Source organism: Vitis vinifera, chromosome 10, assembly GCF_030704535.1.
Source record: "Vitis vinifera cultivar Pinot Noir 40024 chromosome 10, ASM3070453v1".
NCBI classification, from domain to species: Eukaryota; Viridiplantae; Streptophyta; class Magnoliopsida; order Vitales; family Vitaceae; genus Vitis; species Vitis vinifera.
The window spans coordinates 9,234,319-9,258,196 of NC_081814.1; the positions used below are offsets into that span (position 1 = coordinate 9,234,319).

Sequence of the window (23,878 nt, forward strand, 5' to 3'; positions counted from 1 at the left end):
TCGAGCATACTTTTAGTAGTATAAATAATGATGGTCTGCGAAATGCGGTCAAGACTTTTGTCTAAGACGCTGGCATTGGGTCTGGACAGAACGTCCGGACAAGGGAGTGTGGATAGCACGCCGGTCCCATGGTCGTCCGGATGAAGAGTTGAGAGTGCCCCGTGCCCCATGAGGAAAATCCGGACAGAGGGTTGAACTTGCCATGTGTCCCATGGAGGAGCGTTCTGTGAGGTTGCCACGTGTGCGCTTAGGGGTGGTCCTTACAGATACGATTTTCCATCCAGCTTACGGGAGAAGAAATCTTTGAAGTATTTTTCCATGCCTACTTGTTTGAACAGTGGCGGATTTTGAGGATTTATCTGGCTGGGTGCAGGTTTAGTCTGAGCTGAGAATTTGGGATTGAAGAACATGGCAATGGAGATCCTCTCTTTTGCTGCATTTACTGTTGCCCGGTGCTCTATGCTAGTGTATACCCCGTTGCTCAGAATCTGCAAAATAGGAAGACGCGGCAGTTGGTAAAAAAGGGGGCATTTTTCCTCAAGTACTAGTCATTATTCGGTGTTGTGTGTGTGTTCTATTCTTTTTCTACCCCTGTATTGTACTCTAGGTTTGAATGAATATTAAAGAGAAACACATGCCAGTGTCTGTAATCTCAAAGTGACAGCTCCACTAGTGCATAAAACCATGAAGCGTGGGGCTGCAAATGATATTTAATTAAAACACAAGATTTAAGTTTGAAAATGGTAGCTAGGGTTTCGAAAATATAGAGCGGATTCCATTTAACATTTTCTATTTTATTTTGTTTTATTTTTTTGAAAGAGAGAAAGGAGTCTGTGGGGAAACCTCGAGAACGTCTCCTACATTCACAACAAGAGCATCTGGAAGGAAGCTCACAGGAATCCAAACCCCATCCTTTTTAATTTGGAGACCATCCACTCCATTAATTTGAAGAAGGATGGTGATGCCGGTTGCATCAGAGTGAGGCGTAAGCCCCATAACCAGCTCTGGTTGTGGGCATGGAGGATAGTAAGTGATCCTCACTGATTGCATCCCATCCTCAAACAACTCTTCCATCTCTCCTTTCTCCAATTTTAGAGCTTTGGCCATAAACCCTAGAAGCATCATCGCTAGTTTCTGCAGCTCCGCTAAGTAACATTCCAAGCTATCCCTGCAGTTAAAGAAGAAAACATATATAAAGCTGAAAGAAGAAGAAGAAGAAGAAGAAGAAGAAGACGAAGAAGATGATGATGGGAGAGAACCTTAGCAATGAAGGGAGTTCTGGTAATAGATACTGTTGGGACGTCATTTGTTTTATCCGGGATTGGATCGGAGTATTTTTGGCTCTGGCCGGCCGTACCACCGAACTGTGCCAGACGGGGGGCATCACAGCCGGAATGGGCCGGGGACCAGAGTGGCCTTCCCAGGATTCAAACTTGGGTCCTGTAGGCCTTAAGGTTTAAGACGTTGCCCTCCTGGTACCATCTGGGCTAGTAGGGCAATGTCCTAAGCCTTAAGGCCTACAGGACCCAAGTTCGAATCCTGGGAAGGCCACTCTGGTCCCCGGCCCATTCCGGCTATGATGCCCCCGTCTGGCACAGTTCGGTGGTACGGCCAGCCAGAGCCAAAAATACTCCGGTCCAATCCCAGATAAAACAAATGATGTCCCAACAGATACGGCTTCCTTGTATGTATAGGGTTGGTTATCATATAAAACCTATCACCCTAGTCAAGTTTTTGATCTTCTGACCGGATTGGAAGAAGCCCGTACCCTTCAATATCACCGGGGCATCATCTTGTATTTCATTCTCTCTTCCAAGGGAAGTTTGTAAAATTCTTCGATCTCCGATTTCAGTTTCTCCACAAGTGAAGATCTCACTCCATGGTTCACCAACTATGCATCCATGAACACACATCTTAGTTTCTGTATTGTTATTTGTCATTATTTTTTCATATTGGATTTGGTTTAATATCTATATATATGTCATGCAAGGTGCAAACGGATTATAGGGGTCTACTTCATACAAAATTGCAAGGGATATCATATGAGCCTCATTAATTTCTGAGTAATTTTGTCAGTCGCCCCAAATGGTCCTCTCCATTTGCATGGACACAACAAAACAGCCCCTAAAGTTCAAGTGCAATACAGAAAAAATAATTAGAGATTATCGATGTTGAGAGAAACCGGAAAGAAACCCCATTCTTTGCAAGTTGAGTGCAACTTCTCCAGCTCAGAACCTGCGGTTTCACTCATAATTAAATGTTTCATGTCAATGGTGGGGAGTAGTGGCAGGGGAGTGCTGGCTGAGAGAATTGGAGGCTGCGGATCATCCAGGATAAATGGCTGTGGGACTGCAGGGATGGGCTCTTTGATGAGCTCCTGAACACTTTGAATAGGAGCAGCACGAAAGCTTGAAGATTGTGTCGATGCCATTGCTAATTGGCCAAATTTCAGTGACCAATTGAACCATCTGAAGGTGGGTATTTATAATGCAAATATACTTGAGGAAGAGGAAAAAGAAAAAGAAAAAAAAAAGGGGGTTGGGGGGAGGGCGCGGGCCAGCACAAGCAACAACAGAACCGTATCAAACCATTGTTATTCACGTTACAACTTGTAAGCCAGTACCCCAGAATATTTTTTTTCTAGAAGTATAAGGTGTTGTTTGAATGTATATATTTAGTACTTCCAATTAAAAATTGAAATACAAAAGCTTTTCAAACTTGCCTTAAAAATGTAATATCTTTTAAAAAATTTATCACCAAAACATGTGGCAGGTTTTGAGTAAATAAAAAAAACAGCCTTGACTTAATTCGCAAGGTCCTATAATAAATCCTTGACTGGATGATCGATCTAGGCCCTTTTTTTGAACTATAAAGGAACCTAAATGGAGCGGAAGAATTTTACTGAAGTGTCCATCCAAAAATGAATTAAAAATGAAACATGATGGATTTGAATTGTCTACTTACAGGAACGAAAATGCTCACTAAGTTTCTCAAGATGGAATGAATCAAACATGGCCTATTGTAAATGTAAAATATAATGCTCGTCTTAGCAATTATCTTTGACGCTTATCTTACTGGAATGGTTGTATACGTTGAGTATAAACACATGCATATGCATAGGATTGAAGCAACAAATCTTAACCTATAATTAGAGTACAAAATTGGATATTTAGGGATGTTCCCATAAATGGGTCTGAGTTGGGGTATTGAATTAGACTTTACTTGTTACATGCCTTGACCCTATTAGTGGATTTCCTCAACATACAATGAATTTCGTAACAATAAATTTGCTCAAACTAGAAAACTATTAAATAATTTATATAGATTGAATACATTCATATTATATTACTTATGTATAGATTTTCTTATTCTATCTCAAAATCCGATTAGTAAGAGTGAGAAATGATGTCCCAATAATTCATTTTGATAGAATAGCAATTATAATAACGGCCCCTTTAGTTTATTTTATTAAGAAAATGATTTATTATTTAAATTTCTTTCTAATAAGTTTAGATCCATGTATATAATCTTATTTTTATTTTTTGGTATAGAATAACATTTACATTATTCTTATAACAATTTATCAGTAAACTTGGGAGTTATCACTCCATTCATAATTTAACAATCATTCCAAAGGAAAAATAATAATCAATCATATTATGATAAGACTTTATTTAATTTTTGTATTTTGGTTTAAGTCTTATATATTCTTGACACACTTGTAGCATAACATATACGTATATTATACTTATCACATCCATAAGTCATAATAAGAAAAAAGTGACAAGATAAGAAAGAAGAAAAGTAAGGGACAATCAATCCAAAAAATTGGACTAAAAATTGTTTAGTCCAATTGAAGTCATTGATTTCTCTGTCATACTTGTCATATGAATGTAAAATCTAAATCCTTCAATTCTATATCTTAATTAGGTTAACTAACTTTATGCATGATATGACATTTGATGCGTCCATTTAGAACATCGAAAGGTGCTTTTTCACTCAATATTGAAAATGCACTATTAATCAGATAGTGATATATATGTTTTCAATTAAGATCTATAATTTGTATCTTAATTTCGTTTGCTTATACCCTCATTTAATGGCTTTAATTTCATTGCATATATTTAAAAGTTCAAATTTGAATTTCGATAAATACCACTAACACTTTTCACACACACATATATGCAAGAGATTCATTTGATCAGTTAGTTGTTTTATCCAAGATGGTCATTTGGTCACCCTTCATGCATTGACATGATTTATTGTGATAGTAAGACTTCTTTTTTATTTTTTGAAAGTTTTAAAAAAAATAAAGGGAAAAAAAGTATAAAAAAAAAAAATAACAATAAAAATATTTATGTTTTTAAGATAAAAAACCATTTTATGTTTCATGATTGTAAAACATGTTTTTCTTTTTTCTTTTTATTGTTTAAGTAAAAATAAAGCTTTTTTGAAAACCCTTTATATCTTCTTCCCTTTCAAAATAAGATGTTTATACTTTGTATTATTAATTTTGATATCCAATTGAATTAGTAGTTGAATAATGCTGCAGCCAGTTGGAAGAAAATTAATTAGAACGGTTATAAATTAGGTTTGAAAATGATGGATGGCTAGGGTTTGAAATATTGATCCGACTATATTTATTATTATTATTATTATTATTTTTTGTTGCCAGTGAGAGCTGTATGGGAACCTCCAGTGAGAGCTGAAAGAAGATGATGATGATGATGAGAGAACCTTGGTGCTGGAGGGAGCTCTGGTAATAGATGCAGCTTCCTTGAATGTACGTATAGGGTTGGTTGTCATATAAAACCTATCACCCCAGTCAAGTTTTTGATCTTCTAACCAGATTGGGGAATGCCCGTACCCTTCAACAACCCCGGGCCTCATCTTGTATTTCATTCTCTCTTCCGAGGGAAATTTGTAAAATTCTCCTAGGTCAGATTTCAGTTTCTGCAGGAGTGAAGAGCTGACTCCATGGTTCACCAACTGTGCATGAACACACATGTTAGTTTCTGTGCTTTTATTTATTATTATCATTTTCCTATTTGGATTTAGTTTTATATCTATATCTTTTTCTGCAAACGAAATATAGGTGTCTGTTTGCACCAACCCTGGGCCTACTTTATACAAAATTGTAATTGACATCATGTGCGCCAAATTATCGTTTTCTGAATAATTTTGTCTGTCGTGCACATCTTCCTCTTCATTTGCCTGGACACATGAAACTAGATTTCATGCACAGAAAAACAGCCACTAAAAGTTCAAGTGCAATATAGAAAAATGATTAAAGATCATGGATTTTGAGAGAAACCTGAAAGAAACCCCATTCTTTGCAAGTTGAGTGCAACTTCTCTAGCTCAGAATCTGAGGTTTCATTGATAATCAAATGTTTCATGTCAATAGTAGGGAGTAGTGGCAGGGGAGTGCTGGTTGACAGAATTGGAGGCTGCGGATCATCCAGGATAAAGGGCTGTGGGACTGCAGGGATGGGCTTTTTGATGAGCTCCTGAACACTTTGCACAGGAGCATCACGAAGCCTTGAAAACTGTGTTGATGCATGCCATTGCTAAGTGACCTAATTCAGTGACCTATTGAACCATCATAAGGTGGGTATTTATAAAGCAAATATATTAAGGAAATGAAAAGAAAGAAAGAAAGAAACAAACAAACAAACAAAAAAACAAAAAAACAAAAAAGCAAACAAAAACAAAAGCAGCAGCAACAACTAATGGGCTGTGTGAAGCCATTGCTATTACGTTATACGGGTTAAATCACTCCAAAATATATTCAGATGGATAAAGTGTTGTGTGGATATATTTCTTACTATATAAAATCATAATAATTTCTATATAAAATCTAACAGCTATTTAAAATTGCATTAAATAGATAATGGTTTTTAAAATATTTTTAAATAATTGATGAATTAACTTTTTTCCTTACCTTACCTAGAATTTAAAACATTTTGAAAGTAATTTTTAGAGGCTTAAGATAAATCCATAAATTTTTATTAATCAAATTTTAAAACCTTTATAAGTAATTTTTATGAACTTAAAGGAAGGGGTATTTGATAAAACTTAATAATTATTAATTAATAACTCAAGTTAGCTTAAGTTAAATTATATTTAAATTGTTCATTTAAAAATTATCACATAATTTTTACTTTAAGTATTAAGGTTGTCTAATAAAATTAACTTAAAATTTATTTTAAATCATCAAATTGATATATTTATCCTCATAAATTATAATTAGGATAAAGGAGGAGGTTGAGCAACAATGAAGATTATAAAATAGTAAAAGAGATTGTGGAGGTAATTAATTAAGGCAAATAGAAGTAAAAATGTAAAATAAAGATATAGACTTAAAAATAAGATAATTTTTTTTACTTATTATTTAAAGTTGTTTTTTACTTTAAAATATATCATTAAGTTATTTTATCAAACATATTTAATTTATTTAATAACTTGATTAAGTTATTAAACCACTTTAAGTTATTAAATTGATTTATCAAACACTCACTAAACCTATGTTTTTTTTTATATAGAGTCACAATAAAAGACATAAAATATGTCCATATGATTTGGACAACGTCCACATATAATATAAGACAATGCCGGCCAATAATTTTTTGCATGCATGGCTGTAAAACTGATAAAGGAAGTAACTTTTGAACTTTAAAAACACCAAATAAAATGCAAATTAAAGCAATCTAGAATATAAATTCAAATTGCAAGAGCAATAATAGAGAAAAAAAAAAAAAAGGACATGCATTATTTATGAGGTTTAATAATCAATCCATTGATTTTTAAATAAAAAATTATAAAATTTAATTGGGAGAACTTTCTCCGTATAAGATTAGCCAAAGCCTCTCGGGTTGACCAAAATCACAAACATCCTACTAAAATCATTCTAAGCCATTGAGGGTGTTTGATAAATTAATTTAATAACTCTACCAAAAGGTTTAAGATTTATTAATAGGATCCTAAGTTTTAACAAAATCAATTCATAAAATGAGTAAAAATTTCTAACATGTAACAAACTGCCAAATGATAAAAGACAAAAATACCTAAAATATAACAAACTCTTAATTGAATCCAAAACCAACCAACCGTGACTGCTCTTCTTGGAACTTTTCTTAAATACCCGTACAGGACAAAAGCAAAGCCCTTGTTTAGTGCTTATTTTCTATCCTGGATTTCCAGCAGTAAACCATGTTAACAACTTGTACCAACATATATTAAGTGACCACTCTTCCCTCGAATTCGCTTTAATAATATTTACAACTTATTAATGAATACCTGTTGTTTTTTCACAGATCAAAACCAAATGGTAGAAAATTTTCGACAATGACATAAAAAAATTATACATAAACACATGAGAAGAACAGTGAAAGCTTGAAAGAATTCATAAGAGACGCGTAATAGTGTGGACTAAAACAAAATATTAGTTTTATGGTTTGAAAGAAAGCATACATAACAGTCAAGCGACCCAATCTTGCTTTAAAAGTGAGAACATTAGCGGTTAGTGAAGCCATGACCTAAACTGCTATTACAAATCAATTTTTTTTTTAATTATGATATCGTTTTTTTCTTCTCTCTTACCACTTGAACAGGTCTCGTTTGCATGATGGATGGATGTCGTTTTCTCCTATTTTAGCATTAGTTGAGACATGAATTGTCTAAGCTTCTTCAGTATATGAACGTGAAGAATTTACAAATTTATTGCCAAACCATGTGGCAGGCTTTGACTAAATAGTGAATCATGTGTGTGTGGTGATTAAGATATACCAGACTATAGTTATCATGTTCAAGACACAAATGATATCATATCATGTTTATTTTACTTGCAAATATGTTAATGTAAGAACACACTGATGAGCTCCATTGAGTGTCTTTTACTCTTCTATCCATTACATATAGTCTTCACAAGTCAATCTTCATTTCATAAGTTGTTCTCATCATGACGTATATATTTATAAAAATATTTTCAATAACTTTTCTTATTATATAAGAAATCTAATTGTAATGACATATGAATTTAGAAAATATTTTATATCCTTACTCCATACCACAATGTTCTAGTGTGCCACACTCTCCCTATGGGTCACAATTTTCTTTGTATACCACAATTTTGGTACATGCTAAAATCCCCTTCTTGTATCATACTGCCTATGAAAAAACAATTGACTTTACCTTCAACTAAAATTCCTTTTTATAATCCCCTTTTTGTGTTTTATTCTCTTTGTTCATATACCATTTATTGTAATAACAAAAACTTTAATGCAAAAGTACACGAAGTTTTAACGTGGTTCAATTATCAATATATACATCTACAAAAGATCTTATACATCGATATCTACATGAAGTGTTGTCCTCTCTAGATGCTTAGAGTGGTTATAACCAAATCCCTATGCACCTTGACAACAGGGAAAAAATGGCTTTCATCACTACACAAGGACTGTATTGCTACAAAGTAATGCCCTTCGGATAAAAAAACATTAGGGCTACTTTCCAATGAATGACGACTTGTGTCTTTAAGGAGCAACTTGGGAAACAAGTTGAGGTTTATGTGGATGATTTTTTGGTTAAAAGTAAAAAGGCAAACCAACATCCCTAATATTTGATAGAGGTGTTCACTACATTGCATAAGTTCGAGATCAAGTTAAATTCAACCAACTCCACCTTCAATGCGACCAATGGAAAATTCTTAGGGCATCTTGTTATCAGAAGGGGCATTGAAGCTAACCTTGATCAAATTCTAGCCATACAAAACATGAACATGCCAACCACCCAAAAAAATGGCAAGAGCTAGCAAGCAAGTTGGCAGCTTTGCCTCACTTTATTTCTTACTCAACATTTTGGTGTAAACCTATCTTCACCTTATTAAAAAAGAAGAAAAACATAAATTGGGACCAAGAATGCACCCATTCCTTCAAGCAACTTAAAGAACATTTGACACATCCCCTAATCCTACCAACCCTATAACCTGGTGAGATTCTTTATATCTACTCGGCAATCTCCAAGCAAACGGTTAGTATTGTTTTGTTTCGAAATGAAAAAAGTGATGAGAAACCCATTTATTATGCGAGTAAAGCACTGTCGGAAGCACCCCAAAGTAAGAGATGATACGACTAAAATCCTTCACAGTAAAAAAATCAAGAAAAAAATTCAATAGAAGTTTATTTTGATTGCAAAATTGATAAACAAAAAAAAGATTTTTTATTTTTTATCTAGGGTGCACACAAAACATTGTCAAGTGAGAAAATGGTTGTGGATGAATCTAGTATGATAGAACCGACATGAGTTATAGGAATGTCATTACCATCGTCAATCATAATGTCCTCATTACCACCATATTCAAAGTGTAGTGAGAAATTTTGAAAATCAAAAGTGATGTGGTGAGAGGCACCTGAGTCAACCATCTAAGTGCTATGGTCTCCAGCTTGATCACTAGCCATGTAATTAGCTTGAGGTGAGAAGCTTGGTGGTGGTCGTGAACGACATACCTTGGTACTGTGGCTAATTTTGTTACATAGTTGACAGATAATTCGACATTGATTGTTTCCATTGTTGGGATGCCAAGAATGCTATGGAATTGAAATGCTGTTGGGAATGGAGATTGTCTTAATTGGAGAATCTATGATCACCTTGAATAGTTCTTTTTCACTAATTGTCAAAGATATTACGTTGCCAAAATCATTGGTTGACCCTTTGTTGTTGAAATTGCCTCTAAGATGTCTACTAGATTTTTCACTATTTCTTTTATGATTAGAGAATTTTTTATGAAGCTGAGTAGTGATTGGTGGAGTTTCCTTGCTGGTGTCATCTTGCTTCAAAAGAGTTTTTTTTTATCCTATAGTTTGTTATGAAATTCTTCAAATGCAACTGGTGAGTCTTTGGCTCGAATGGCAACACTAATTTCTTTAAAATCATTGTCTAGCCTATTAAGAACATGGAAGATGATTTCATCTTCACTGAGAGGATAGCCCATGCAAGCAAGATCATCAACAATGATTTTGATGGTTTGCATGTATTTAGCAAGGAATTGAGAACCCTTTGTTATCTTCATAAGAATATTACGTAAATTGAGCATTCTAGTATGTGATCGGTTTGCAAAAGTGGTCTCCAGTTTCTGCTATGCTTCATGAGAAGTTGTTGCAGAGTAGATAAGTGAGGCAACAACCAATGTGACTGATGCAAGAATGGCATAGAGAATGAGACGATTTTGTTTATTTCCATAACTTGCACTTGGGGTTGGAGATTGACGTTGTGGAACCAGATTACAGGATGGTTTAGGGAGCATAAGGAGTTATGCCATCAAGGAAACCTAATAGATCATATCCAAATAGAAGATTAGTGAACTGAGCTCTCCAAGATGCATAATTCATTTTGATCATAACCAAATTGATGCATTTGACATATTAAATCCTTTCTTTACTTTGATACTAAATTTTGATAAAGAATTAAGATGATATGATTAAATACATAAAAGATAGATAGGAAGCATTTAATTAAAGTTATTTGTTTAATCACTCTATTTGTTAGCAAAATAATAGTAAATCAAGTAATTGACAAGACTCAATCAAGTAATAGACATGAATTTGGCCCTAGGATCCTAAATAGTCTCTCCCTTAAAATAGATGATCGATCATAGTGCTAAAGGTATGACCTCAATCTAGAGAAGATATACTTAAAGATTTCTTAAGTCTAAATGAATTTAAAGGCACAATTATGATATTTCACAACAAGAAAATGAAGTTATAGTCACAAAGTTTTAAAAAGGGCCAAACAAAATCACAACTAAGGATTTCATATAGTTCCAAATGTAAGAATTTTGTTTTTCAATTAGCATAGAAGTACCAATTTTTTGTTTTTTTAAGAAATTTTTAATTAGGTTGATAATTATTAATTAATTCAAAATTTTCAATCGCACAAAAAACGTAAGTTATACTTGTTTCAGAAAATAATGAAAAGACATGGAAGGAGTAAAAGCAGAAATCCTCAAGGACATGGCAGAAAAGATACATCTAGAGGAAAACCAAAGTATATAAAAAAATATGACATGTTATCACTGCAACAAGCTAGGTCACCTGAAGAAAGAGTGTAGGATCTAGAAAAGGGAACAAAATGAATGGAAGAAAAATGAAAACTAAACTAATACACAATAGCCGCAGAAGGTGATGTTGTCATTGTCTGTGATGATAGTTGATTGAGTCTTGTATGCTAGGAGAGTGATTAGGTGACTGATAGCTCAGAAGAAGATTCACCCTTTTTCTTTCTTCTGGTTCTTCATTGAGCAAACTGCATGTCCTTAACCATCTCCATGGTTAGCTTCCCATCTAGAGCTGAATTGCTTAATGGAACCACCAAAGTATCCTAACTATTAGGCAAGGATCTGAGATGTAACAGTGTTAGTTACTCATCATAAACATCAGCTTTGGTCTCTTTAGAAATATGATGAAAAACATTGTGTCAACCCACTATTTGATTGTAGCAACAACCTTCGTATGCAATATTTCCCGATCATCATCACTCATTCCTTTTGGTTTTGTCATGCCTTTAACAAGCTTAAACAAATCTTTACAATACAACAGATCCCACATTTTCCATTTCCAAATAGAATAATTCGACGACATTAATTTTATCATCCCAAACAAATTTTGCTACTCCATTTCAACACACAATTCTAGCCAACCTAGCTCTAATACCACTTGTTTGGAAAACTACTTATAATGGTACCTAGCAACAGAAACCTTTTCCCTCTTTGTGTGATTAAAATGAGATTTCAAATAAATTCTAGCAAAACCAATATCATAAAATATGTCAACCAAAAGCAACACAATAATAATAAATAATACAGACACAAATAAGATACAGATTTTTACATGGAAAACCCTTCAATGTGAAGGAAAAACGATAGGGTCATAGTACGCTGTCGACTTCCACCATGTGAAAACAATGGGTTTACAAAGTTTCTCTCTAGATAAGACTAGAGGCTCACAATCATCAAGAAATACATCATTCTTGACTAACAATAATCTTCATCATCAATAAAGATGGATATCTTAAAATTACACCAATAGTAAAGTGTAGATCTCATTAAGTGGGTATTTTGGGCAAACACCTTAGAGAGATCAAATGGAGAATCAAGCCCAATAAAAGTGAGAAACTCATCACATGGATTCACCACATCAAATTTGAGCTAAAACCAACATCGTTTCACTACCTAATCGTCTTGCACAAGTTTCACACAAACCCCATTTTTCTCTCCCACTCTCTCTGCTTCTCTTTCTCTATATCATGCACTCCCCTCCTTTTTTTTAAAGGCAATTGGGCTAAAGCCCATTTATGAGTCCAACCCACACATGGGACAAACAACCTAACATTGAAAACACCTTTCAAACAGAGCCTAACTCTTTCTCTTCAAATGTGTGCAGTAAATTTGCAAAGTAGTTATGATATTTCATTTCCAACAACAAATTAACCATGCAAACAAAATACTAATTTTATTTAGGGCTAATTACTACTTTTGGTTCCCTTTAATTTTGAAATCTAAATATACAATGAGAGTTGCTATTGCACAATAACCAGTATGGGCTCTTGGGACAAATCATGCACTAAGAAAACAGATAACGGCTTTGCATATAAATACATGTTCATGGGGAGGTGCATAAATAATCATTTTAGTTGGCAAGATGGAGATTAATGGGCATTTCTTTTTGACAAATGAAAAGGAAATGAAAGAGAGTATATAATAGCTTCCTAAAATTACGTATCAAGCATATGAAAAGTGAGGACTTGATGGAAGTACTCCTCGGGGACACAGCCACGTGAGCTAAAGAAAGATATTAAATCTATGGTTTGAAAGAAAAGGAAGAATATATGGCAGTCAAGGGAAGTTACGTTTCATTAAAAGTGATATATACGGCACATCGCTTGAACAGGTCTTGATTGCATAATGGATGATGATGGACGTCGTTTTCTTCTACTTCCGTGTTACACAAGGCAAGAATTTTCTAAGCTTCTTATAAACGTGCTTTATTGCCAATTACTTTATGCATAAAAAGGGACTATGAGGTTTGACTAATTAAAATAGGTATATTTTATATGAATTCCTGACTAAGACAGGCCATTCTCCAAGGGACATGTTTAAAATTCACTTAAATAATAAAGCATCATCAATGATGACAGGTTCCAGATTGGAAATCCACCGAAAGGATCGTGAGGATAATATTGTTGTTTAAAAGTTTTCAATCAGACGAGCACATCTTGCAGGCATGGGCTTGACAGCAAATCCTACATATGATCGGAGTAAAAATTATATGCAACTGAAAGGCATTAATCCCATACACAGGTCTCGATTCATTCGAATCAAGGAAATCAGCCTCCTGTTGAAAGCGAACCAGCTGTAAAATTGAATCTAAATTCTCTCAATTCTCTGGTTGGATTTTAAGTAATAATAAAGAAAGATGAAAATATAAATAATCATAAATATATCTATATTTGAATTTTATAGATATATCAAAGATATATTGATAGATATTTTTAATACAAAATATCAATAAATTAAAAATTCATTGAAATGTAATAAAAAAAACTCTTAAAAATAAAATAAAAAGTGTAATGTATATTTTTAAATTATTTTATTAAAAAAATTGATATATGTATGATATGATTTGTAATATTAAATTTAATTATATCATATTGGTCGATACAAAATATGAATTTTGTAAGTATACACTTATTATAAAATTAAATTATCGTAAATATACTAATTATGTAATTCAAATATATTGCTATACTAAGTTAATTTACTTACATATATTGAAAACATATTAATTAATTATAAAAATATATTAATTTAAATTTAATGTTATACTAATTTAAAAATGTAATAAGTTAATTTATTCTCAATTGGCTATTATTATAGTTGAATATTAAAATAAAATTAAATCATTAATTTAAAACTAAATTATTGTAAATGTACTAATTATATTATTTAAATGTATTTATGATTTTTATTTAAAAATATTGGTACATTTTGACTCAAAATATTTTTATTTAAAAATATTGATAATTTTATTTATGATTTTATATTTGTTTTATATTTAATTAGTATACAAAATAGATTATAAGATAATTAAAATTAATTTATTTATAATAATTTAATTTTTTAATGATATATTTGATATACCACTAAAATTTTAATGATTTTCTTTTTTATCTAGATTTAATTTTTGCTTGTATCACCGTTATATGTGTGATTATCGATATATTATTGATATTTTCATCAGCTGATATATCAATTTTATCTCATATGTAATATATTGAACATATATTGTCCATATATCTCCATATTCTTTGTAATGAAAACGTGATAATTTAGTTAGTGAAAAGGACGCAACTAGTCATCTTAGTCCATCCAAAAACTATTGAGCCGGAAATGATAACCATTAATTTCCCTATGACAAGTGTCATGCTGACATGAATTTTGAGCTTATCTTAATTTGGTTTTGCCGGTACATCCACGATGGGTGCATTGACTTGACTAGCAAGCTCACTGGACCACTCCATTTCTATGATATAAAAATCAAAGGAGGTTCCTAAACTGACTGACTTGTTACTAATTTGTATTTTCCCATCAGATTCTAATTAAGTATTTTACTCCGGATGGCATTTGGTCACCAACAAATTCATCTCTCAAGAACACTTAACCTTGCTTTCTTTGTCCAACTCCTGATTAGTCAAGGAACCCAGATTTTCAAATATTAATTTTTTGTGATATTTCACTCTCTTTTTCCTCACGTGATTGAAAATGGGCTTGTTTGGACTTTGGAAAAGGATTGAAGGGTTGCATATGATAAAAGTTTAGTTGAATATATGTCGAACAGAAACAATGTCTATGTAGACAGAGAAAGAGGGAAGGAGAAGAAAGATGGATTTTTTTTTTAGTATTTAGTTGTTGTCTTTAAGATGACTAATTTAAGACAATTACACACAGGTTAAGAGTGAATTTGAATTTTTAAGTTGAGTTTAGGTATTATCTTACCTCACTCCACCGATATTGATTATAAATATATTTAAATAAAAAATAATTTAATTTAATTCAATTTTTTATTATTCTATTTTTAATATAAATAAATAAAATTTAGTTATTTATAAATTATATTTTATTTATAAGTTATATTTAACTTTAATATAATTTAAATTTTAAAAAATAATAATTAAAAAATAAAGGGTGGAGTAGGTGTGGAAAATCCCCCTACTCTTTTGCTCTAAATTTTCTCCATCTACAAATTTTTATTTGGACAAAGATGAAAATAAAAATAAATAATCAAGATAAGTTAGGATAATAGTGACTTCCAAAACCCACTTTCACTATCAAATTAATTTTGGAGGAGAAACATCTATATATACATATATCGAGAAGGTTCATATAGAGGATATATAAAACGATATATGTATGATGTAATTATCCCACATTTAATCAAACTTATATATATATTATATGTGGTAATAACATCCATCAATTAATAAAACTTATTTGTTTATTTATTTATTATTATTATTCTAAAAATGATGTTAGATGAACAAAACGTGCATGGATAAGTGTGTCATATATGACACTATTTTTTATTTAGAGTAAATTGTAGGAACCTTCTCATAGGTGACATTGCACTTATAATTTTGGGATATTGAACTGGTCTTTCTGGAGGTCTTGATAAAAATATAATATGGTTATTGATGGATGTTAACGTACCCTCTACTTATTAACAGAATCATGATTAATGTCACTCTCAAATATTTACAAAATACATATTTTAAATTAATTTTAATAAAAATCAAATTACTTTAATTAACATTAACTTATTTTTCAATCCATAATAATCATCTTAATTAGTGTAGATGAAGTATTGGGGTTTAGAAAACTCTTGAAACCCATAAAAACGGGTTTCACATATTTTATGTTTGATGATGTCGATTTTAAAACTCATCAAAATCCTTTTGTTTTTATGGACTTTAATGTATGTATGTATGTTTCAAATGGGGAATTGGGAATTGCAACTTCAACTTTGGTTAAAACAAAAAAATGGGGAAGTATAACATATTGATAGGAGATACATATTGATAGGAGATACAACCCCGGAGAAGACAAAAAAAAAAAAAAAAATGGAGTAAGATGAAAAATAATTAAGTGAAAATAATAATTGAAGGAGGAGAGATAAACAAAAGTACCAAAAGAAAATAATAAGAGGTATTACATTAACTTTCATATTATATAAATATATTTTAGAGTGTGTTTGATAGTAATTTTATTAAATATTTCTATTTTTTTTAATATTTAAATAATAAAAGATTTTAAATATTAAAAATATTATAAATATTTTTAAAAATTTTTACACTCTTAATAAAGAATTTAAAATGTTTGAATGATATGCATTACGGGGTTTCTATTAGTAAATACTTCAAATCCATCAAAAACATTTCGTTGGGATCACTCCAATAAAATTCTTTATTTTGATTTGTACTACGCGCCTTCACTCTATTACCACACCTTTTTGGTTCCTTTTGTCTTTTGACTTCCACCTTGTTTCCAATAGTTACAAATTGCGGCCTGGATCATTTAACCTAGGATTTTATTATAGGACTTTCCAAATTAGCCATCCATCTAGCGCCAACCTCTAAACTTGGCATCACATATGACGATATGACATTGTTTCAGGAACACACATGATTCATTATTATTATTATTATTATTTTTATTTAGTCAAAAACCTGCCACACCTGCCACTTGGTTTGACAATAAATTTGTAAATTCCGCACATTTATATGGGAAGAAGCTTAGAAAATTCATGCCTCAACTAAGACTTAAATAGGAGAATATGACATCCGTCCATCATGTAACCAAGACCCCTTCAAGGGGTAATTATGAGAGGAAAAAAATGATTTTTTATTTTATTTTGTTGTTTATGATGTTATAATTAAAAATCTTTTTGATTTGTAATAGCAATTTTGGTCTTGGCTTGACTAACTGCTAATTTGTTGTACCAGTTGAAACGTAAACATTAACAAAATAACACAAAAATAAAATAAATTATATATAAAGATATATAAAGTTTTAACCTAATTTGATCAATCATGTCTATTTTTACGGATGAAAAATATCATTTCATTATGTAATTAAAAATATATTATAAAGATGAATCCAAATACAAGTATTAGATCCCAAAACATTCGATATTTCCTCACTCTTTATATTTTAACATTGAATTATAAACCATTTTATTCCACCATGTGTTTCTTATTTTTCCTTATATCTTGATGAGCCACCTTGTTCCATCGAGTGTCTCTTGTTAATCTCTGTCCTCTCTCATAATTTTTTTTCCTTTTATAACTTAAAATATTTATAAAAATATTTCTATTAACTTTTCTCATTCTATAAAAAATTTAATTACAATTATGAATAAACTTAACAAATATTTTATATAATCATTCGTCCATAGTGTAACCAAGACCCCTTCAAGAGGTAATTATGAGAGAAAAAATTATTTTTATTTTATTTTATTGTTTATGATGTTGTAATTAAAAATCATTTTGATTTGTAGTAGCAATTTTGGTCTTGGCTTGACTGACCGCTAATTTGTTGTACTAGTTGAAATATAAACATTAACAAAATATATAACACAAAAATAAAATAAATCACATATAAATGTACATAAAGTTTTAGCCCAATTTGACCAAACATGTCTATTTTCACGGATGAAAAATATCGTTTCATTATGTAATAAAAAAATTATAAAGATGAATCCAAATATGAGTATTGGATCCCAAAACATCCGATATTTTCTCACTCTTTATATTTCAACCTTGAACCATGAACCATTTTATTCCACCATGTGTTTCTTATTTTTCCTCATATTTATATCTTGATGAGGCATCTTGTTCCATCAAGTATCTCTTGTTCATCCTTGTCCTTTCTCTTAACTTTTTTTTTTTATGACATAAAATATTTATATTAACTTTTCTTATTTTATAAGAAATCTAATTACAATTATAAATAAACTTAACAAATATTTTATATAATCATCTTTTTACAAAAAGAAATATGTTTCAATTAAAAATTTGAGAAAGTTTGAAACATAATAAATAAAACATTGGGTCATTTGACTATTATATATGTTTTATTTTTTAACCATAGAATGAATATTTTGCTTTAGTCCACACCATTATGCGGCTCTTGTGGCATGCGTTTGCGTATAATTTTGGTATGTCATTTGCTGAGATTTGTCTGCCATTTGCTTTTGATTTGTCAAAAAAAAAAATATATAACAGATATTCACTGATATATATATGTTGCTAAATAAAAACCATTAGCATGTCAGCCTGGTAAACAATACTATTAATGCCAAATTAGATGAAAGAGTGGTCTCTTAATCTATATCGGAAAAGTTGTCTACATGGTTTATTTTTGGAAAGAACTAAACACGAGCATGGCATTTGTCATGAGGGCATTTAAGAAAAGTTCGAAAAAGATCTCCCACTTCTTTGACATGTTTTACATACTTGGAAAAAAAAATTTCTTGAGCACCAGGTCTTACATTTCGACAAGGACCATGTTCATCATTGACGGATATATTTTCTGAATTTTTGTTTTTTATTATATAGAAAGTATAAATTTATTGTTTTTTCAAATTATTTCTAAAATTTTTAAAATTTAAAGTAATAAACAAAAAAATTTAACAAATTTTGAAAGTTATTATCTCGTAAAAATCTTGTATTTTATTTTTAAAAGCAGATGAAAGTAGTAAATATACGCAAACAACACCTTATGCTTCTCGAAATATTTTGGAGTAGCCTAGAAGTTATAACGTGAATAACAATGGTTTGACACGATTCAATTGTTGTTGCTTTTGTTTTTGTTTGTTTGTTTGTTTTATTTATGTATTTTATTTTTATTTTTATTTTTTCCCCTCTCCCTTAAGTATATTTGCTTTATAAATACCCACCTTAAGATGGTTCAATGGGTCACTGAAATTTGCTCAATCAACAATGGCATCAACACAGTTTTCAAGCATTCGTGCTGCTCCGGTACAAAGTGTTCAGGAGCTCATCAAAGAGCCCATCCCTGCAGTCCCACAGCCCTTTATCCTGGATGATCCGCAGCCTCCAATCCTCTCAGCCAGCACTCCCTTGCCACAACTCCCCACCATTGACATGAAACATTTAATTATGAGTGAAACGGCAGGTTCTGAGCTGGAGAAGTTGCACTCAACTTGCAAGGAATGGGGTTTCTTTCAGGTTTCTCTCAAAATCAATAATCTTTAATCACTTTTCTTTAAGTTCTTGAACTCTTAGAGGCTGTTTTGTTGTGCATGAAGTCTGGTTTCCATGTGTCCAGGCAAATGAAGAGGACGATGTATGGGGCGACTGACAAAATTATTCAGAAATTAATAATTTAGCATATATGATGTCCAATACAAATTTGTATAAAGTAGACCTAGGGTTCGTGCAAACAGATCCCTATAATCCATTTGACTTTGCATGACATAAATATAGATATTAAAGTAAATCCAATATGAAAAAAATAATAATAAATAACAATATACAGAAACTAACATGTGTGTTCATGATTGCGCAGTTGGTGAACCATGGAGTCAGCTCTTCATTCATGGAGAAACTGAAATCGGAGATCGGAGAATTTTACAAACTTCCCTTGGAAGAGAGAATGAAATACAAGATGAGGCCTGGTGATGTTGAAGGGTACGGGCTTTCTCCAATCCGGTCAGAAGATCAAAAACTTGACTGGGGTGATAGGTTTTATATGACAACCAACCCTATACATACAAGGAAGCCGTATCTATTACCAGAGCTCCCTCCATCGCTAAGGTTCTGTCTCATCATCATCATCATCTTCTTCTTCTTCTTCTTCTTCTTCTTCTTTCAGCTCTATATATGTTTTCTTCTTTAACTGCAGGGATAGCTTGGAATGCTACTTAGCGGAGTTGCAGAAACTGGTGATGATGCTTCTAGGGTTTATGGCCAAAGCTCTAAAGTTGGAGAAAGGAGAGATGGAAGAGTTGTTTGAGGATGGGATGCAATCAGTGAGGATGACTTACTATCCTCCATGCCCACAACCAGAGCTGGTTATGGGGCTTACGCCTCACTCTGATGCTACCGGCATCACCATCCTTCTCCAGATTAATGGAGTGGATGGTCTCCAAATTAAAAAGGATGGGGTTTGGATTCCCGTGAGCTTCCTTCCAGATGCACTTGTTGTGAATGTAGGAGACATTCTTGAGGTTTCCCCACAGACTCCTTTCTCTGTTTCAGAAAATAAAATAAAATAAACTAGAAAATGCATGCTAAATGGAATCCCCCATATACGGTTTTCAAACTTAATTTTTTTTGTGTTTTAATTATTAGAACATAAGCTTCCACCATCGATGACAATAATTTTCCTGTGTTTGATTGTACTCTACAAATAACAAAAGAAAATAAAATATAATTAAAATTAATTAAAAATTAAAACATTTTTCAAATTATTTATTCTTTATATTAAATATTTAAAATAAGTGAAATAAATTTGAAGTGATATATAAAATTAATTTATTGATTTTATTTTTTATTATTTTTATTTTCCCTCTCAATTTTCTCTTTCTTGTAAAAAAGGAAAACAAAAGAAAGAAAATAAAAGATACACACAACACTAAACAATAAGTAGAACTCAAGGAAAAATGCCCCTTTTTTAACCAACTGCCGCGTCCTCCTATTTTGCAGATTCTGAGCAACGGAGTGTACACTAGCATAGAGCACCGGGCAACAGTAAATGCAGCAAAAGAGAGGATCTCCATTGCCATGTTCTTCAACCCCAAATCCTCAGCTCAGATTAAACCCGCCGCCAGTCTGATAAATCCTCAAAATCCTCCACTGTTCAAACAAGTAGGGATGGAAAAATACTTCAAAGATTTCTTCTCCCGTAAGCTGGATGGAAAATCATATTTAGAGCATATGAAGATAAAAAATGAGGAAGCATAAAGTACCTGAAGCCCTGCTACATTCATATGGTTATGTTTAAGTATGGTATGGTTTGGTAGTTGCATGGATCCAAGAAATATTATAGCTTTGAGGTTGGTAGTACCGTTCCTATCTCATTACGTACACTTATCGAATAAGTTCTGTAAAATAAAGATTCCCTGTAGCGGTTTGTTGTGATGTTGTTTCCTTGTTATTCATAAATAGTATTGTATAAATATACAAAGAGGGAAAAACTTGACGATTAAAAAGGCTTGTTTCTACTATTATTTTGCAGGGGCGTTTATTATTATTTTTATTACCTTTTTAGTTGGTAAATGACAAATATTGAATGTAAAAGGTTGTTGTCTCTTTATCACATCAAATCAATACTTTTCATGATAAAAATAAAGAATTTATGAGAGGAAAATATTAAGATATGGTGGTGGTAGCACCCACCAAACAAAATATCTATCACCCACCAAACAAAATATCTAAACAATGTATGATGAGATTTATATCATTAAATAAATATATAAATAAATTAAATTAAAATACCGATAATGCGACCTAAAAATATAATCATGATATCACTTAATTAATAATGTATTTTCAATAGATATAAAAAATATACACTTCGGTATTGTAACAAGATCTTTATTAAAATAAGAAATCATTCTATTAAAGAAAATTACTAGTTATTTAAATTTTTTTCAATAAAGGTATATGATCATGTTTTTTTTTTTTTTTTTCCCTTTTATGAAAGTAAGAACATTTAGGTTATTCTTGTAACAAGTTATTAGTAAACTTGGGACATATCACTCCATTTGTTATTTAAGGATCATTCCAAAATAAAAACAATACTCAATCACAAAAGATAAGATAAAGATAAGATATGATATTTGTCACATCCAAAATAAGAAAAATGTGAAAAGATAATAATTAAATAAGATAAGTGAGTGACATTCAATTCAAAAAATTGTTTAGGCTGATTGAAGCCACTAAGAAACACTTGTCATATACGTAACCCTTTAATTCTCTATCTTAATTAGGTTAAGTAGTTTTATGCATGACATGACTTGTCCCAAATAGATTCTACTTTTAAAGATTATTTTTTATAATTATTTTTACAAATATTTCCAAATAAGTTAAGCTAATCCTGAGTATGAAAATAATCAACACCAACCTTTTTTTTTTTTTTGTGAGAATGGTCAAAAAATTGTGTCACGTCCACATAAACTCCGAACCCTTTAATTTTAAATCTTAATTAGGCTAGTTGGCTTTATGCTAGACCTAACATTTGGTGCCCTTGCTGTGCATATAAACATAAAATAAGAAAATCATGAGAAAATAAGGGAGAAGTGGCATTCAATCCAAAATAACTCTTTAACCCAACTAAAGTCATTACTTTCTTTTATCATATGTCCATATATATAAACTCTAACCCCTAGTTAGGTTAGCTGACTTTATCCATGATGGTCATTTGGTCCCCCCTGATGCATTGACATGATTTATCATGATAATAAAAGCTAGCCCTTGTTTGATTTTGGAAATGTTTAAGAAAAAATATCAGGGAAAAAATAAAAAAGAAAAATAGAAGAAAAAGGAAACCAAAAACAAAAATAGCAATAGTTAATAATTTTAAATTAATAAACTATTTCTTTCTTGCTTAGTCTTCAAAATTATTTTACTTACTTTCCTTCTTTTATTTAAAAATTAAATAGTTTAATTATATTTTAATACTAACTTGAATATGAAAAAATTATTATTTTTATATTGTTTTTCTTTTCCTTAGAATTTTAGGAAACTAAACATAAGGAGATTCATAAAATGATTGATTAATTTCTTGTAATTCTTAACAGATTTATGTCAATTAATTAGTTATCATTTGATCAATTATTATAAGGACATTATATTTAACAATTGCTATTTTTTGAGTCCAAACCAGCAGGTCAAGGTAAGCCAGATTCTGTACCATTTTGTCTTATTCTCATCCCATTTTCATCACTTGATGATAAAAACGATCTTAATAAAGGTTTATAGGCATATAATTCAGAACAGCTTGTTTGAATGGATGTTAGATGGAAGTTTGTCTTAAAGATTTTTTATCCCATTTTCATCACATGATTAAAAAGAGACATGTTTGGACTTTTAATAAAAGCTCTGTAAGGTTATATTTTATGGCAATTTGTATGTTGAAGGAAGGCAAATACATTGATCTAGTTGGTGAGAAGTTGGACTAAATTGTTCTTTGAATGTCTGATGCTAGTGGAGGAAGAGCGCTCCTGATAGATGCAAATGTATAAATGTTGAAATAAATCTCGTTATGATTTGATATCATATATTGTTTGGTAATAAAGGTAAATATTACATCTTAAACTTGATTTCACCATTAAATGTATTTTTCACCTAGTCAATTGTGTATTATATTGTGTAAACTTGATTTTTTTTTTTTTTTAAATACTTTTCATTACTTGTTAATATTTATAAATATTTTCATTAATAAAGATGATATTGAAAAGCTTTTGGGGCATGCACCGAAATGTAACAGTGAGGTATGAATGAAGTCAAGAATTAAAGTCCCATGAAGATGAATAATGTTATTCTATTTTGATTAATAAAAAGTTTTAGGTTGGTTGAGAGAGTTATATATGTCTAAATGAGTTCAATACCAAAGGCTACTAGGTTGTTTGTTTATAAATAATTAAAAACTATTAAAATTAGTAGTTAACTTAAAGAAGTAAGATAATATATATATATAGATTGTGAGTATTTGGAATTTTTTTTTCCAAACTCATGTTAGGATCAAATATTATCTTACCTCATTAGAGTTGTCTTGATTATAAATTAATATAATTAAATAAAAA

The 23,878-nt window shown here is 31.2% G+C and overlaps 1 protein-coding gene across 1 annotated transcript in view; it reads right to left on the reverse strand.

Moving 5' to 3' along the window:
* The window catches only part of LOC100853481 (uncharacterized), a 62,187-nt gene that overhangs the window by 32,051 nt on the left and 6,258 nt on the right, over positions 1–23,878 (reverse strand). The window contains exons 5-6 of the mRNA XM_003632932.2: positions 844–1,171; positions 387–488 (exon numbers count right to left, since the gene is read on the reverse strand). Of these exons, the coding sequence (XP_003632980.2) occupies positions 387–488; positions 844–1,171 (430 nt within the window). The remainder of the gene's footprint in view (positions 1–386; positions 489–843; positions 1,172–23,878) is intronic.